At 55.4% G+C, this 14815-nt stretch overlaps 2 protein-coding genes across 5 annotated transcripts in view; both read right to left on the bottom strand.

Annotated features, from left to right (window-relative positions):
• Nucleotides 1–3021: 3021 nt before the first annotated feature.
• On the bottom strand, nt 3022–9651 carry HAPLN4 (hyaluronan and proteoglycan link protein 4). The gene is made up of 5 exons (XM_034658120.1): nt 9539–9651; nt 8554–8671; nt 7898–8260; nt 5987–6319; nt 3022–5588 (listed from the first exon to the last, which is right to left on the bottom strand). The coding sequence occupies exons 1-5, from the start codon at nt 9539–9541 to the stop codon at nt 5197–5199; spliced, it is 1209 nt and encodes a 402-aa protein (XP_034514011.1). The 5' UTR covers nt 9542–9651; the 3' UTR covers nt 3022–5196.
• Nucleotides 9652–10268: 617 nt separating this feature from the next.
• Nucleotides 10269–14815, bottom strand: part of TM6SF2 (transmembrane 6 superfamily member 2) — a 7329-nt gene continuing 2782 nt past the window's right edge. The window contains exons 5-10 of one of the 4 annotated variants that reach the window (XM_034658121.1): nt 14326–14408; nt 13807–13931; nt 13521–13622; nt 13116–13208; nt 12301–12420; nt 10282–11376 (exon numbers count right to left, since the gene is read on the bottom strand). In XM_034658121.1, the coding sequence (XP_034514012.1) occupies nt 11170–11376; nt 12301–12420; nt 13116–13208; nt 13521–13622; nt 13807–13931; nt 14326–14408 (730 nt within the window). In that variant the 3' untranslated portion in view covers nt 10282–11169. Of the gene's footprint in view, nt 11377–12300; nt 12421–13115; nt 13209–13520; nt 13623–13806; nt 13932–14325; nt 14409–14815 lie in introns of all 4 variants that reach the window. The other 3 variants (XM_034658122.1, XM_034658124.1, XM_034658123.1) reach the window with 3 other exon arrangements.

Genomic DNA, 14815 nt, shown 5'->3' on the forward strand with positions numbered 1-14815 from the left:
CTGGGGAGATAATGGGGAACAAGACAGACGTGGCCCCTGAGAGGTGGTTGAGGAAGGCTTCCTAGAGGAGGTGGATAGAATCTAAAGGAGGAGTAGTGTTAACCAGATGAGGAGAGGAAGAAAGGAAGACAGTTTCAGGCAGAGGGAAGACCAAAAGCAAACATCCTCTTGCAGAAAGGACATGGGTTATTTGAGAAACAGCAAGGACTCCACAGCGTCTGGAGCAGAGAGACAGAGGTAGATAGCGGGAGGAAATGAGGTCAGAGACGCAGAGCACGGATCACTCGGGGCCATAGAGGCTGCAGCGAGGACTTTAGGCTTTATTTAAAAAGCAATAGTGGCAAAAACAAAACAAAAAAAAAACCATAAGGTTAAAAGGTAAATGCCAAGCTTGGGAACAATTTTTCAAATCAGAGACAGAAGACTTGCCTTAATACATAAAGAGCTCTTACGAACTAATGGGAAAAAAGACTGATATAATAGCCCAATCGGCAGAGTATATGACTAAAAAGTTGATAGAAAAGGAAATACAGATGCTCTTAAACTACAACAGCTACTCAACAAAATAACACACATCTTGCAAGGACACCAGGATGAACAAAGAAGAGTGTATTTTAAAAGAGAATCAAATAAATCTAGCAAGAGAGGGGACTCGCCTTGATCAATGATGACGACACACCCAAAGTGTGAATGACTTATGACTTCCTCAACCACTGCACCTGAGGTCAAAGTGGAGAATGTTTGTTCAGCCTCACATGTAATAAGAGAATTGCAAGTGACAACCACAATGAGGTACTTTTCTTTTTTTAACCTATCGGGTTGGTTAAAATAAAAAGTGATAACACACAATGCTGATTTGGATGTGTGGAAAGAGGCAGGTACATCTATTACTGGTGGGGTATAAATGGGCCTCACCTCTAAGAAGGGATGGAGGTCGCTATCAAAATGGTAAGTTTGACTCCTTGATTGAACAACTCCTGATATCATTCTCCAGTTTTAGTTGCACTTGTGTGAGGTGATGTGGGTACTTATTATTAAGAGCAAAATTGGGGAATCTAAACGTCTACTACAAATGGGCTACAAAAATTATGGTGCGTACAAATGATGAATACTCAGCCAACCTTCAACAGAATGTGGGGGTGGGGGATCTTCATATGGTGATTGAAGCTATCTCAAAAATATAGCATTAAGTAAAAGAAGAATGACTTTAAAAGTATACATGGCCTATGAATGTTTGTAGTGGCATTATTCACAATCACCAAATGGTGGAAAAACCCAAATGTCCATTAACTGATGAACGAGTACACAAAAGGTGTTATATGCATACCACAGAATATTATTCAGCTATGAAAAGGAATAAAGTCTTGATACATGTCACAACATGGATGAACCTCAAAAACATGCTGAGTGAAAGAAGCCAGACACAAAATGACACATAAGATTCCATTGATTGATTGATTGAAAGTGAGAGCGGAGGGGAGGGGCAGAGGGAGAGAGAGAATCTTAACCAGGCTCCACACCCAGCTTGGAGCCAATGCAGGGTTCCATACCACCACCCAAAAACACAACCAGAGCGGGAATCAAGAGTCAGACACCCAAAGGACTGAGCCACCCAGGTTCCCCATATGATTCTGTTTATACGAAACATTGAGAATAGGGAAATCTATAGAGACAGGAAGTAGATAAGCAGTTGCCAGGGCAGAGGGGAGGGGGAAGGGAAGAATGGGGAGCCTTTGCTTAAGGCTTATGGTGTTTCCTTTGGGGATGACAAAAATGTCTTGGAACTAGATAGATACGCTACAACAGTGCGAGTTGTGGAAATGCCATTTGTGTAAAAATGAGGGAAAACATATATGCATGTTTGCTTGAATGAACATAAAACATCTCTTCAAGGGCTTGTAAGTAACTTTGGATGTCTCTGGACAGTGAACTGGGTGGTGTAGGATGGGAAAGAATGATTTTTCAGAATATCGGGCGTCAGGAAGGGTTCTATCCAGGTTGCCATCCCTTAGCTCTCCTTCAGGTGGGCCCTGGAGACCTCCAAACTCCAGCAGTGCAACAACTCCAGCAGAAGGAAGGTTCCCTTGACCCAGTTGGTTCACCAAAATCGCCGGGACTCAATCGTATGGTCGGCCTGCCTCCCTATCCCTCCCTGAACCAATCAGGCTTTCCAGAGAGGTGTGCCACAGCACTCATTGGCTGAACTGGAAGGGGGTGGCGTCAGCCCCTCTGACTCGCATTGTACAGCGGCGGTTGGAAAGTTACATACTCATGGCAAAACTAGGAAACTGGAACCTAGGAAGGGAGAAAGGATGATGGGGGGGGCGGGGAAGCGGGATGAAAGAAATCCCATGCACTCATCCCTGGAAATATGCCTCCTACCATTCCCCTATTCAAGGAAGCAAAGGTCCAGCTGGAGCCCAAGGCAGTCTTACCAAGGGGCTGGGCCCTGCAATCAGATGAGTGGTTTGAGGCTCTAGGAGCTCTGTCACATCTGGTATTGAAGGATGAGCGGTAACATCGACTTCCTCATGTCTACAGTCTAATCACTTTTACACTTTTTTCTCTTCTCCCTTTGCTTGTATCCCAGAAACTTTCACTGTTTCTCCGTCCACGATTCCCCCACCCCCACTCCACCTCCGCACCAGGGAAAATTTGCAACCTCACTGCCTTCCTGGTGCAAGAACTTTCCATCTAGTTCTGCACACTTTGTGCCTGGGGGATGGAGAGGAACCGCTGCATTTGTCAACGACCCCATCAGGACAGGGCTGAAAAGGGCCAGACACGTGTGGGATGATGCAAGGAAAAGGGTGAAGGCAGAATGGGGGAAGGCAGAGGGGGAGAAATTAGGGAGTGAAGACGGTCCTGAGGAATGAGGGGGTCTGCTTCCCAACCAAATCATCACCACACACCCCCAGCTGGGAAACATTTTGTCCACCCAAGTGCATTTATGAAGCAATTACTCACCGGCTGCCTCATTTTCTCATTCATCAAAACAAAACAAAACAAAACAAAAAACACTTTTTTTTTATTGAGCCCCTGCTGTATGCTTTGCACTCACTGGGACCTCAGAACAGCTCTGGTACAGAGGAGGAAACAGGCTCATGGGGTTTGTCACTTGGTCACAGAGGCAGGATTCACACCAAGCCCACCTGATTCCAAAACTCACAGATGGGTTTTGCTCAAGATGAATGTGACAATAAGGTGGGGGGGGTCCAGGAGGGCCCTCAGAGCTATTCCGTAGAAGACCTTGGAGCTGAAGTCTCCCATAGCTGGGGTGGCTTAGTTCGTGGACCATCTCTCCTGAGCTGGCTCTCAATACTGGGGAGGGGGGTTGTCTGGCTGGGTCCTAACTTCTTAGCACAAATTGCCTTTTAGAACCTGGAGCTCACTGTAGATTTTGGATCTTTAAACATTCTATCTCTCCTGGATCTTTAAGGAGTGAAATATGGGGCAGGGGGCAGTTAGAGGAGAGAGGAGCTCAATGAGAATGGAGTTGTGGTCTCAGAAGGGAAGGGGGAAGCCCAGTGCTTGCAGGGCATGAAGGGCCAGGGCTGCCAGGGTCGGTTTGCTCATCTGTACGGCAGCAATGCAAACACCTGGGGGTTGCAAGGGTGTCTCGTGCACTGTTATCTGGGATATAGTTAGCGTGCAAACGGAGGGTGTCCAGCAGCTCCAGAAGTCCAGCCATATCTGCGGATGCTGCCGGGGCTGGGTCTATCTGGTTAAGGGCCAGGCATGAAGCACTAAAGGGGTGCAGTTCCCGCCCATAGTAAGAAGTTCCTGAGAGCTGGGAGTTGGTTGTCATGGGGACAATGCTGACAGTCTCTATGGTGATAGCTTGGTGGGGCGGGGCCCTGCTGACCTAGGAAAGCCTAGGGGGAAAGGTGTTCTGTTACCTCAGATACCAGAGTTTGGTCTCCGTGGCAACATCTATGGGGTTTAAGCAGCTCCGAGGCAGAGTTTGGAGGGTGGCAAGGAGCTGGGGTGCACTAGGGAAAGGGGCAGCCTGTTCCCACGGTGAGAGCTGGAGAACTGAATGTTGGATCACTCTTGGGAGAGTGGGGGAGGGGAGGGTGGTCTTCATGGCTGTTGGTAAAAATAGGGACATCCAGAAGTTGAGTTGTAGCTCTCCAGTGTCCCAGAGGCGAGATGGGAAACGTGTGGTATCCATGGTTACAGCTGGAGGAGGGAGGCACTATCTCCATGGGTGTGACTGATGAGGGAAGGGCTGTGTGACTAGGTTACAGGTAGAAGTTGGGCTGGTCGCCGTGGTAACAATGGGAAGTGGGACAGCTTTTTGCCATAGTGAGTGACAGGGATCCTATACATCCCTGGGCCCAGGGGACGGTCTCTTTGGTGACAGCCAGGGAAGAGGCCGTCCATCAGGTGGGAGCAGATTTTCTCCCTCCAAAGAGATACCTGAGGGGTGGGGCATGGCCACCAGTCATGCGAGCCAGCTGGGTTATGTCAATCTCTTTTAGTGGTGACAGACAAGACTGGTCTCCCCCTGGAAGGGTGGGGCTGTTCAGGATGACCTGGGAACATGGCCTGTTATTCTGCAAACTTCGAGAGATTCGCAGGGGAGGGGGGAAGAATGGGAATACCCAATTTCCAGGTGACCACAGGGAAGACGACAGAAGCCCAGTCTCCATGTAACCACAGGGACGTGATCATCTGGTGAACTCCGGGGTTTCTGTTTTCTCTACATGTGAGGGGGAAGAGAGTTCAGTGTCCAGATGACCATAAGGGATCAGTCTTCAGTCTCCAGGGAGGTGCAGAGGGCCTGAGGCCAATCTCCAGATAATCCTGGGGGTCCAGCCTCCAGGAGACCGCGGGGGGGGGGTTCTGTCTGTTTTCAAGTAGCCTCGGGAGGCGTGGCCAGTCTTCAGGAGACCTCAGGGTCTGTTGGCCTCCAGGGGTGTTCAGGGGGCATGCCCCATCTCCTGGGGAAAGTCGAGGGAGGAGGGGAAATCCACTGTCCAGGAGAGGTGGGGGCTTGATCAGTCTCCCGGAACTGGCCAGTCTATGAGGACCCCAGGGGGGAGCAGCCAGTGTTCAAAGACCACAGGAGGTCTGGTCAGCCTGCAGGGCACCGCAGGGGGCGTGGCCAGTCTCCAGTCACGTGGTCTGTCTCCAAGAGACCGCAGAGCACTCGGCCAGCCGCCAAGCACCCCAACCAACTGCACCCAGGGCCTAGACACGCAGCGGGGTCCAAGCAGCCGGGTCGCGCGCGCCTCCGGCCCAGCCGCCGCCTCCGGCCCAGCCCCACCCCCAGCCGCCGGGTGCGGGGTCCGGCGCGCCGGGTGCACGGTAGCAGTAGACGCCAAAGAGGCGGCGCGTGGCGTCGGGGAATCCCAGGCTACGAACGCCCGGCCGGCGGCCGCCGCAGCGCGCGCGCGGATTCACGATGGGGTAGCGCGCGCTCCCGTCGGCCAGCCAGCCCGCGGTGCAGCGGTCCAGCAGCTGCAGCTTCCACGCAGCGAACAGCTGTCCCACCTTGGCCACGGCCGCGCCGCGCGCCGCGCATGCACGCGCTGCTCCCGAGAAGGGCACGGGCCGCAGCGGCTTCAGGAAGAACACACGTCCTGCAGTGGAGTGGGGAAGAGTGTTTAAGGCCACTCCCGGGATTTGGCCTCCTCGGGATTCAGGACGCTTCCCACCTCCCACATGCCTGCAACCCAGGACCCCAGCCACAGGAGTACGCCCTCCCCTGCAGTCCTGGACCCTGGCCTTCGCCAGGGCAGTGTTGGTGACAGGCGATGCTTGACTGCTGCGCCATGGCAGTCCGGGGGTGGGATATCCTGGTCTGGACCCCCGAGGGCCGGAGTGGAGAGAACGGCTAAGAGGAGGAAACTGAGAGGGTGGGAAAGAGACTGAGAGGGAGGGGGACCCGGGAGAGGGCTCTCTGGGGGCGGAGCCTCATTGGCGGGGCTGACCCGAGCCTGGGGGGGGCGTCTCCTCCCTAGGGGCGGGGCCTACACACCCGGGAGGTTGGACGTGAAGCAGAAGGCGTCGTAGCGTTCTTCGGCGTTATGGCGGTAGCCGTAGTTGCGCACGCCCCCGGAGGCTGTGCCGCCGCCGGTCCCGGCGCTCGCTCCGCCCCGGCCGCCGCAGGGCTCCCGGGGCTGGCTCACCGGGTACTGCACGGAGCCGTCGCGCAGCCAGCCTGCGTTGCACCAGTCCAGGCCGTCGCGCCAGGCCGCGTGCAGCTGCTCTGCCGAAGCCAGGATGCCGTCCTGCTCAGCGCAGGCGCGCTGCGCCTCCATGAAGGTCAACTTGTAGCGGCCTCCACGGGGGTGGTAAGGGAAGACAACTCCTGGGAGGCCGGACGTAGGATGCTTAGCTCGGGAATCGCAGCCCTCCCCTACCCACCTAATATCTGGGGTGCTGCGTGACTCTTCAACCTAGACTTTCCACTCCACCCCTCATTCTGAACTTAGACTTGACCACGCTGTTCCCAAGCTCACACCCCTTGTGATTCCCTTTGCCTTGAGCTTGAGATTCACTTGACCCTCCCTCTTAAAATACTTAATCCTACCCATCCCCTTTCCATCACTGGAGACTTCTGCTTATCCACTTCTTCCATCTGTTGAACTCCTATTCATCCTTCAAAACCCAGCCCCCACAACACTTCTCCCTTCAGTCTTTAGTGCTTCTGACCTTCCCCCAGCACTAGGAGCTTCCCTCTGGTCAAGCCCTGAGCTGATGGAGCTGGGAATGTCCGTGTCCAGTGCTGACTCCCCCACAGGGAGCCCCTGAAAGTATGACCCTGGGCAAAGACCTCTTTGATCCCCAGCATTGTCCAGGGCAGCTCCCACTGGTTTCTCTTCCACCTTCACTTCTTGTAACTTGCCCTTCATTGGACTCACAATCCACTGAGCTCAGCAGCATTCTATGTGTGTGTGTTTGAGGGGCAGACCTTGCAGGTGCAGATGCATCTTTCAGCAGATGCAGGGAGGAGCAAACAGGGGTCAGAGAGAAGACCTGGAGCCTGAAGACCTAGGCTTGAGTCCCAGCTCTGCCACTCACTTGCATGTACTTCGAGCAAGGCTCTAACCTTTCTGAGCCAGTTGCCCACCTGCTGGTAATAGCATCTCCCTCAGAGTTTTTGGGGAAATTAAACAAGAGAGTTCAAAGAGCTCTTCAAGCTCTTTGAAAATGTCCAGTAAAGGAGAGCTGCTGCTATTATTGTTATTTGCTATTGTTGGGAGGTACAGCAAGCGAGGGCTCTGAAATCTCTCTAGAATCTTCTCGGGTGGACTGAGGAAGGCAAACCAGGTGGGAGAGCATTCTTCAGATAGAAACCCCACCTCCCAGCTCCACAGTCGGCCAATCAGAGCATCCCATCTTCCAGTCACAGTGATTGGTTCATAGGTGGGCACGTGACTCCACCTGGGCCAATGAGGGACAATTCTGGGACTCTAGCTAGCACTGCTAGGAAATTAATTGCTAAGTTGGAGGATGGAAGCCTGGCACTACTTTTGGCTCCATCAGGGGAAACCTGCCTGAAAAAAGCCCACTTAGGGAAAGAGAGCTGAGGGAGGAATGCCTGACATGATGTGAGTGGATCTCCCTGGATCTCACCCCCAGGGGTTCCCAAAGTTCTTACTATTGACATTTTACACTGAATCCTTCTTTGCTGTTGGGGACTGTCCTGTGCATTGTAGGATGTATTGCAGCATCCCTGGCCTCCACTCACTAGATGCCATCAGCAACCCCTTTCTAGACATTGTCCATGTTCTTGGGGAGCAAATTCACCTCATATCGGAACCGTTACCCTGCCCTATCAAGCTTGAAATTCCTTTAGGCCAACTTGATTTGGTTTCTATCCTTTGCAATATTTCCCACTCTCCTCCCTTAGAAACATTCTTTATTCTGTCCATAAGCTGGTTACCTTCCAGGTCCAGCTTGACCATGCCAGTATCATCTTCCAGCTCATTGGTGACCTCGCATTCATAGCGCCCATAATCCTGCAGCGTAACGTTTCGGAGAACCAGGGAGGCATCCCCGGGTCCATCGCCCTGCAGCTCGGCACGCCCACGGTAGCTGCCAAATGCTCGGTGCTGGGGGCCCAGCGCTACGAAGACGTCGGCAAAGGCCAGTGGGTCCACCACCTTGGTCCACTTGAGACGGACGCCGTCGTGGTCGTTGGCGGCTGCCTCATAGTGGTAGCGGCAGGGCAAGACGATGGTGCCACCCCTGTGACTGACGACCTGCCCTGGCGCCGTCTGCACCACCACCGAGCCCGACTCACCCTCTGCGGGAGGGCCAAGCAGGGTTCAGAAGAGGTCCCAGGAGGCGGGGTGGGGAACCAGGGGAAAGGGATCCCAGGGAAGTGTTGTGGGAAGAAGGCTTGGGCGGAGGTCAGGGGATCCGAGGGTTAAAGGAGATCAGGAGAGGGAACTGGGACTCAGAGGGGGAGGGGTTGGGGGGAACTATGACCGTCAGGGACACCCCATGCCCCACCTCCTATATCCTCCCTGCACCCAGGCAATCACATTTGGCCACGGCTCCTGCGGAGCAAGACCCGCTTCCGCTATCCAGACTCACCGAGCACGTGCACGACCTTCTTGCGTCCGCGCTGAGCCCCTGCGGAGGCCGCGAGCAGCAGGACTCCCCAGGCCGCGGCCCAGAGCGCGCCGGGACCGAGGGCCGCCCGAGCACACACCTGCGGGTACAGGGTACTCAATCCAGCCTCCTGGACTTCGCCTGTCGGAGGACTAGACCCCTGACCTTCCTTCCCCACGGCGAGGACTTCTCGCATGCCCAGGTCCCCGCCCCCGGCCAGGGTCCCAGAGGACTCACCCAAGGAGAAGGCTGGCAGACCCTCCCAGCCCTCGCCCCCTGTCCCCCGCACTCTCCCGGGACTTCACACTCTAGCTCCTCCGCAAAGCCCACGCCCCCGGGCTCCCCTACCCTCAGTCCAGCGCCGGCAACCCGCCAGATGCCCTAACCCCAACCCCGGCCGCTTGGAGCTCCGCCCCCTTCTCTGGCCGGCCCAGGCCGGGATTGGGAGGGAGGGGGGAGGAGCTGGAGCAGCGGCAGCGGCAAGGTTATCCGTGCGCCAGGAGACTGCAGCAAACCGGCCGGGGTGTGGGGGCGGCGGGCGGGCGGAGAGGTAGAGACGGGGAGAGGGCGAGGAAAGGGAAAGAGACAGAGACAGAAGCAGGGAGAGATGGGGATAGAGAGGGAGAGACACAGGGAAGGGTAAGGAAAGATGGAGAGAAACTGAAAGGGAGAGAGCAAGAGGGAAAAAGAGAAGAGGGGGCTTGGAGGTAGGGAGAGAGAGAGACTCAGGAAGAGAAAAGGGACGAGGAAAACAAAAAGAGGGAGAGAAAAGTAGGGAGAGGCGGAGAGGGATATAAACGGAGAGGCAGAGTTCGATAAACAGAGATACTACATGGTAACAGACAGAAGGGATGGGAGAGACCGAGAGGGGGGAGACTGAGAAGAGGAACACGGAGGGACGTAGATTCAGACACAGAGCGAGACTGAATCCCAGAGAGGGACCTACCGGGACCCGCGCCCCACTCACCATCTTGCCCGTGCGGCCCCCGCCGAGCGGCCCCTACGCGCCGGGACTGCGCTCCCCGCACACCCAGTAAGGACTGGGCAAGTCCCTTCGGGCGGCGCAATCCTGGCGTCTGCCTGCAAGGGGAGGAGGGAGGCGGATGGGGGTGCGGGGAGGAGCTTTAAAGGGAACGCTGCGACGCGCGCTCCACGAAGAAACCCGGGTGCTGGCGGAGGAAGGACCGCCCTGGACAGTGAATGCAGGACCACGTCGCTGATCCTGCTGGCTGATTTTGGGCGGGCAGAGGAACCTCTGGGCCTCAGTTTAACTCCCTTTAAAATGGAGGAGGGGGGCCTGACGGAGTCTTCCATCTAGGATGCCCAAGGTGAGCCGGGGACTGAGTAACCTGGGAAAGGGGCTTGGCCTACAGGTCTCAGTTTTCCCATTTGTCACTTGGTGGCCATCGTCGTGTCCTGGGCTCTGGCACCCAAAAGGTGCTCACTCTGCGGGGTAGTGCCCCCTAACAGTCACACAGTCTGCAGAGGGAACATGCAGCAACAGGTCCAAATCTGACTCTGCCATTCTTTCACCTGCTGTAGGACCTTGGAAGAGAGGCTTGGTCTCTCTGAGCCTCAGTTTCCACCTCTGGGAAATGGGGAATGCTGGTTCTTTGGTGAAGATCCAATGGTTAGACATACAGTAGGTGCCTAATAAATGTCGGTAGGGGCGGGGGGGCAGGGGAGCCTGATCAAGCCCCTGACCCACTCTGGGCCTGAGTCACCTCTGAACCTGGCCCTTCGCCCAAGCTCAAAAATCAAATCAGGAAAAAATGCGCCTTTCCCCCAACCCCTTGGCTGCCTCCTCGGCCTCAGTTTCCCCAAAATTCGAGCCACCCATACAGCAGAGGCAGGGTTATAGAGTCCATAGTTGAATGGGTTAGGCTGGCACTGGGTCCTTTAGCTCAGCTGCATCAGGAGCGATGACCTCTGACCAGGACCTTTACCGCCTACAGGCTCAGTTTCCCCATCTGGAATATAGGGTGAGATCCAGCATGTAACTCTTGAGTTTGGCCCTTGGTAATTGTATACGGTAGGTGCTTAATTACTGTGCCACGCCATTAGTTATTATAATTTATTGTCAGAGCTTGGATTTTGGATGTTTCTCTCCTGATCGTGACCTCAGGCAGGTCTTTGGACCTCTCCGAGCCTCAGTTTTCCCCATCTGGAAGATGGAGCTGTGCACACCAATCAGAGGCTGACTTCTGCGAGCCAGTACCTCCAGCTCCTGATGGTCCTGCTGGCAGTGATGGGTAGGCCCTCATGGGGTCTGAGAAGCAGGTCCTTCACCTCCGAATCCTGAAACACTCAGGCAGCAGCAATATTTGGGCATCAAAAGGTTTTTTTACTAAAAGGATCCATGGGGGTATGATGGGTAAATTCTGGAGTAGAACAGTCCTTGTGGGATTAGGGTACCATGACAGCTGAGCATGTCTGGCCCTCAAGGGAACACCTGGCCCCTGGGTGTGCCATCCCATGCGTTGGCCTGATACCACCATAGCCAGGACCAAAGACACCTGGAGATGTACTTCCTGCCACCCTTCCCAGAGCAGGGCTGTCTGGGCGTGGAAACAGAGTCCTGGGATGTCCCCAGCTCTCTCAGTGCTCCTTCTTGTGGTGGGCCAGGGGACCAGGGGGCGGGCGCAGGAAGAAGGCGGGCCACCGCAGGCAGCGGAAGGCCAGCAGGTGGGGACCCAGCGCGTACAGCAGGTTGCACCCGAAGAAGCAGGCCCAGGCGTCATCAGGCACACGATAGGTGAAGGGTGTGCGCACGTGCATGGAGGCACCCATGTGCGAGAACTGTGCCTAGCGGCCACACAGGGAGAATGTATGTCAGCGGCCAGGAGAGAACAAGTCCCAGCATCACCAACATCCCACCCTAGGGAGCCCAGAGGGTCCCTGTCCCTCTCACTGGCTGCAGACCTGTCTCCTCTCTCTAGTCCATCTGTCTGCCTCTAAATATCCCTGTTCCCACATTTCCTGTGTCCTTGTCCACCTGTCTGTGAGCCTGTCCCCAGCTGTCTAACCAGAACCGTCTTCACTCTGCTGGGCCTGCCCTCTTTCCCATCTCCTTGATCTGGGTCCAGCTCCTCCTCCTGCTCTTCCGTACCCCAAGCAGCGCCCTTGGCGCAAATCCCGTTGATTCTCCCCCAGAGATGTCTTCCTGGTCTCCATTGCTTGGGCCTGGGCCCAGGCTTTATCACTTTCCATCAGGAACCCTGAAACAGACCCCCAGCTCTGACCGGACCCTCTATAGCTCAGACACATTCCATGGTTCCCCCAAGCTCACAGTTCAAAGCCCTCAGCATCTAGCTGTCAAATTCTTTTGCCTCTGCCTCTCTCTCCATGTGGTGGTTCCGCTAAACCACTATCCCCCTTTGTGTCTTTATGCTGTTCCCATTCCCGAAAAGCTCTTCCTTGCCTAGAGAACTTGTACCCAGACATCAAAGCCCAGCTCCCAGGCTCACTCTCCTAGGAAATCTTCCCCTTCTGGAATTGCTGTCCGACCCTATCCTTCCCTCTCTCCAGTTCTGACCCCAAGGGGTTGGGAGTGTTTGTGTCAGCTACTTTCTCCCCGAGACCAGGGAATCCTAAGGTACCGAGCTGGGGCTGGGGCCTCTCAGAGGCTCAGCATCCCTCTGCTCGGGGAGAGCACAGAAGCAATGGAAGGGTAGGCAGAAACTGTCTTCCCTACAGAACCCACCGCACCTCGCCCACAGCCCATCACACCTGGCCAACAGCTCCAGCAAACACCAGGGCGCAGTCAGGCAGCCAAGAGCAGCCGGGGAAGATGAGGGCGTAGGCAGCCAGGCCATAGAAAGGCAGCACATAGAACATGTTCACCAGCATCTGAGGGGTCGCATAGCCCACAGATGAGCAGCAGCTTGCTCCCCGAGCCCCCTGAGCTGGAGCCCCTGGGGAGGATCTGGCCAGCCTCAGACCCCACCCAGGATGGGGGCTCTCTGCACGTCCCAACCCTGTGCACACTGCTCCTCGATTTCCCTCGGGGATTCCCCCCCCCCCCCCCCCGCCGCCACATGCACACACACACACCCTGAGCCCACCCACGTTACTCCAGAAGTGGCAGGTGATCCTGGCCTGGCCAACTGGAACACTCCAGCCCCCCTGGCCATAATGATCGGCAATGGGATGGGCATGTCATTCAGTGACGATGGCACGCGGGCCAATCAGAGCCTGCCTGAGATTTGTGCTTAAGCTCTGGAGAAATAAGCGCTCACATTCCTCCAGGCTGGCTAAGTAGGGCAGATGGAGCCCTCCTGCTGCCCAAGGCTGTCTCCGCAATCCCACAAAGTGACTCCCGGGGAGTGCAGTCCGTGCAAAGAAAGCAGAGCCCAGAGACAGTTATCCCTAGCTCCTAGATCTAGCCGTACTTGAAGACCATATCTGTCTTCATTTTGGAAGACAGACATTCTTGGTAGGACGATAGATTGACTTGTGTTTCTGGTACCTGCTTCACAGAGGACTTGTTAGACCTCTACCCATGGCAGGACCATATGGCCCTCTCTTGCCATCTGTCCTCTCACCTGCACCTTCGGATAGGCCACAGGGTCCCGTAGGTATGGCTCGTACTGATAGATGTAGACAAAGCAGGCATCTGTGGGGCAGTCAAGCACCACCTAGGGCAGACAGACAAACCAACAACCCACCTCAAACATCTGTCCCACAGAAAGCCTTCTCCACCCTCCCAGGCGGGTCTCGTACCCCTTGCTCTGGCCTCCCCTAGCCTTAGTTCTTTCACTTTGGCTGGGAAGGTTACAGGGAATGGGGCTTTGTCATGGAATACTAAGATCAGACTTGATGAAGAACTTCCCTGGATGGTCAGGCAGGCGAGCAGTGGCCTTCTTGCACCAGTTAAAGGAACATGGTTGGTGGGGACAGGAAAGAGGGCTGGAGGCAGAAGAAAAGTAGGCTGGCCACTGCAGACTCACCAGGCCCCGGAAGAGGGTGAAGAACCCGGCGAGGATGAGGTACATGACAAGGGCCAGGTCAACTGGGCGTCGCAGGATGCCCTTTCTTTGTTCCTCCTGTACCTGCCCCACGGGAGAGAGACAGGGTGAGAAGTCTGGTATCCAATAGGCGCTCGATAAAGGCTCATCCCTTCTTTCCTAATGGCCAAGGAGATGCTTCCAAAGAGGCAGTGTTTTTGACCAGAAGCAACTCTAATTGGGGGGGGGGGCATTCAGGCATGTTGGCATAAGGGGACAAGGCACTTACCATATTGGGGTTACAGCAGATTGGTGCCCGGGACTGGTTGAAGATCCTCATGCCAGCCCAGCATGGGATGAGCACAAAGGGGCTGGCAAGGAAGAAGGCGGGTCTGATCTCTGAGCTGTATTTACCTGTCGTGGTAGGAGAGAGGGGATGTCACTCAGCCGGGATCACCCAGGCCTGGCCAGACCCATGGGTGAGTCACACCAGAATCCCTAGCTGGAAGTAGTCATTCACAAGTGCGATCCTTATTCAGGCTCTAGTACCTCCGGCTCCCCAGTGCTCACAAGATGGTGTCCAGGCTCCTCAGCCGGGCCTGCCTCGATTTATTTTCTGGATATGGCTTCTGTGTTTCAGCTGTTCTTTGCTTCTCCTGGATACGTCTTGGGTATCCCTCTTGCTCAGCCACCCCCACATACTGGGCTGCCTCTCCCCTCTACCTCCCAAGACCTACCTATGACCCTTCTAGGCGCAGGACAGTGACCCAGCCTGAGGAGACGGGATCCTTCAAAGCCAAGTCCTTACCAAGGATGTTTCCCGGGAGGAACACCAGAATGCTCATGATGAAAGATCCCAGCCAGTACAGTCCAAGGTTCCGGTATCTCTTCCTGGGGTTGGGTAATGGAGGGGTGACCAACAGATGCCTGTTCCCCAGTCTCAGAGCCCTAGCCAGGGCCCAGGGTCCACCCTGGGCTCCCCAGCTCTGGGTCCCTCCCAGTTTTGTCCAGGACAGGGGGACAACAGGGAGATGAACAAGGGACTGAACAGACTATCTGTCCGGGGACAGAACTGGTTGCTTAGGCACAGGGGTGTACAAGAGAAGAGAGCTGACTACCACTTACACCTGTGACATTCCCTGGAACCGTCTCCTGGCCACTCCTGGCTGGAGCCCTAAGGAGGCCTCCTGATTTCCCCTACAGACACTGCTGATGGCACTCCGGCTTGGGACCCCATCTGAGGACTTGATCTCCTTCCCAGGGTCCAGGTGCCACTCCACCCGCCCACCCCCACCCCA

This window comes from Ailuropoda melanoleuca, chromosome 4 (genome assembly GCF_002007445.2).
Source record: "Ailuropoda melanoleuca isolate Jingjing chromosome 4, ASM200744v2, whole genome shotgun sequence".
Taxonomy (NCBI): domain Eukaryota; kingdom Metazoa; phylum Chordata; class Mammalia; order Carnivora; family Ursidae; genus Ailuropoda; species Ailuropoda melanoleuca.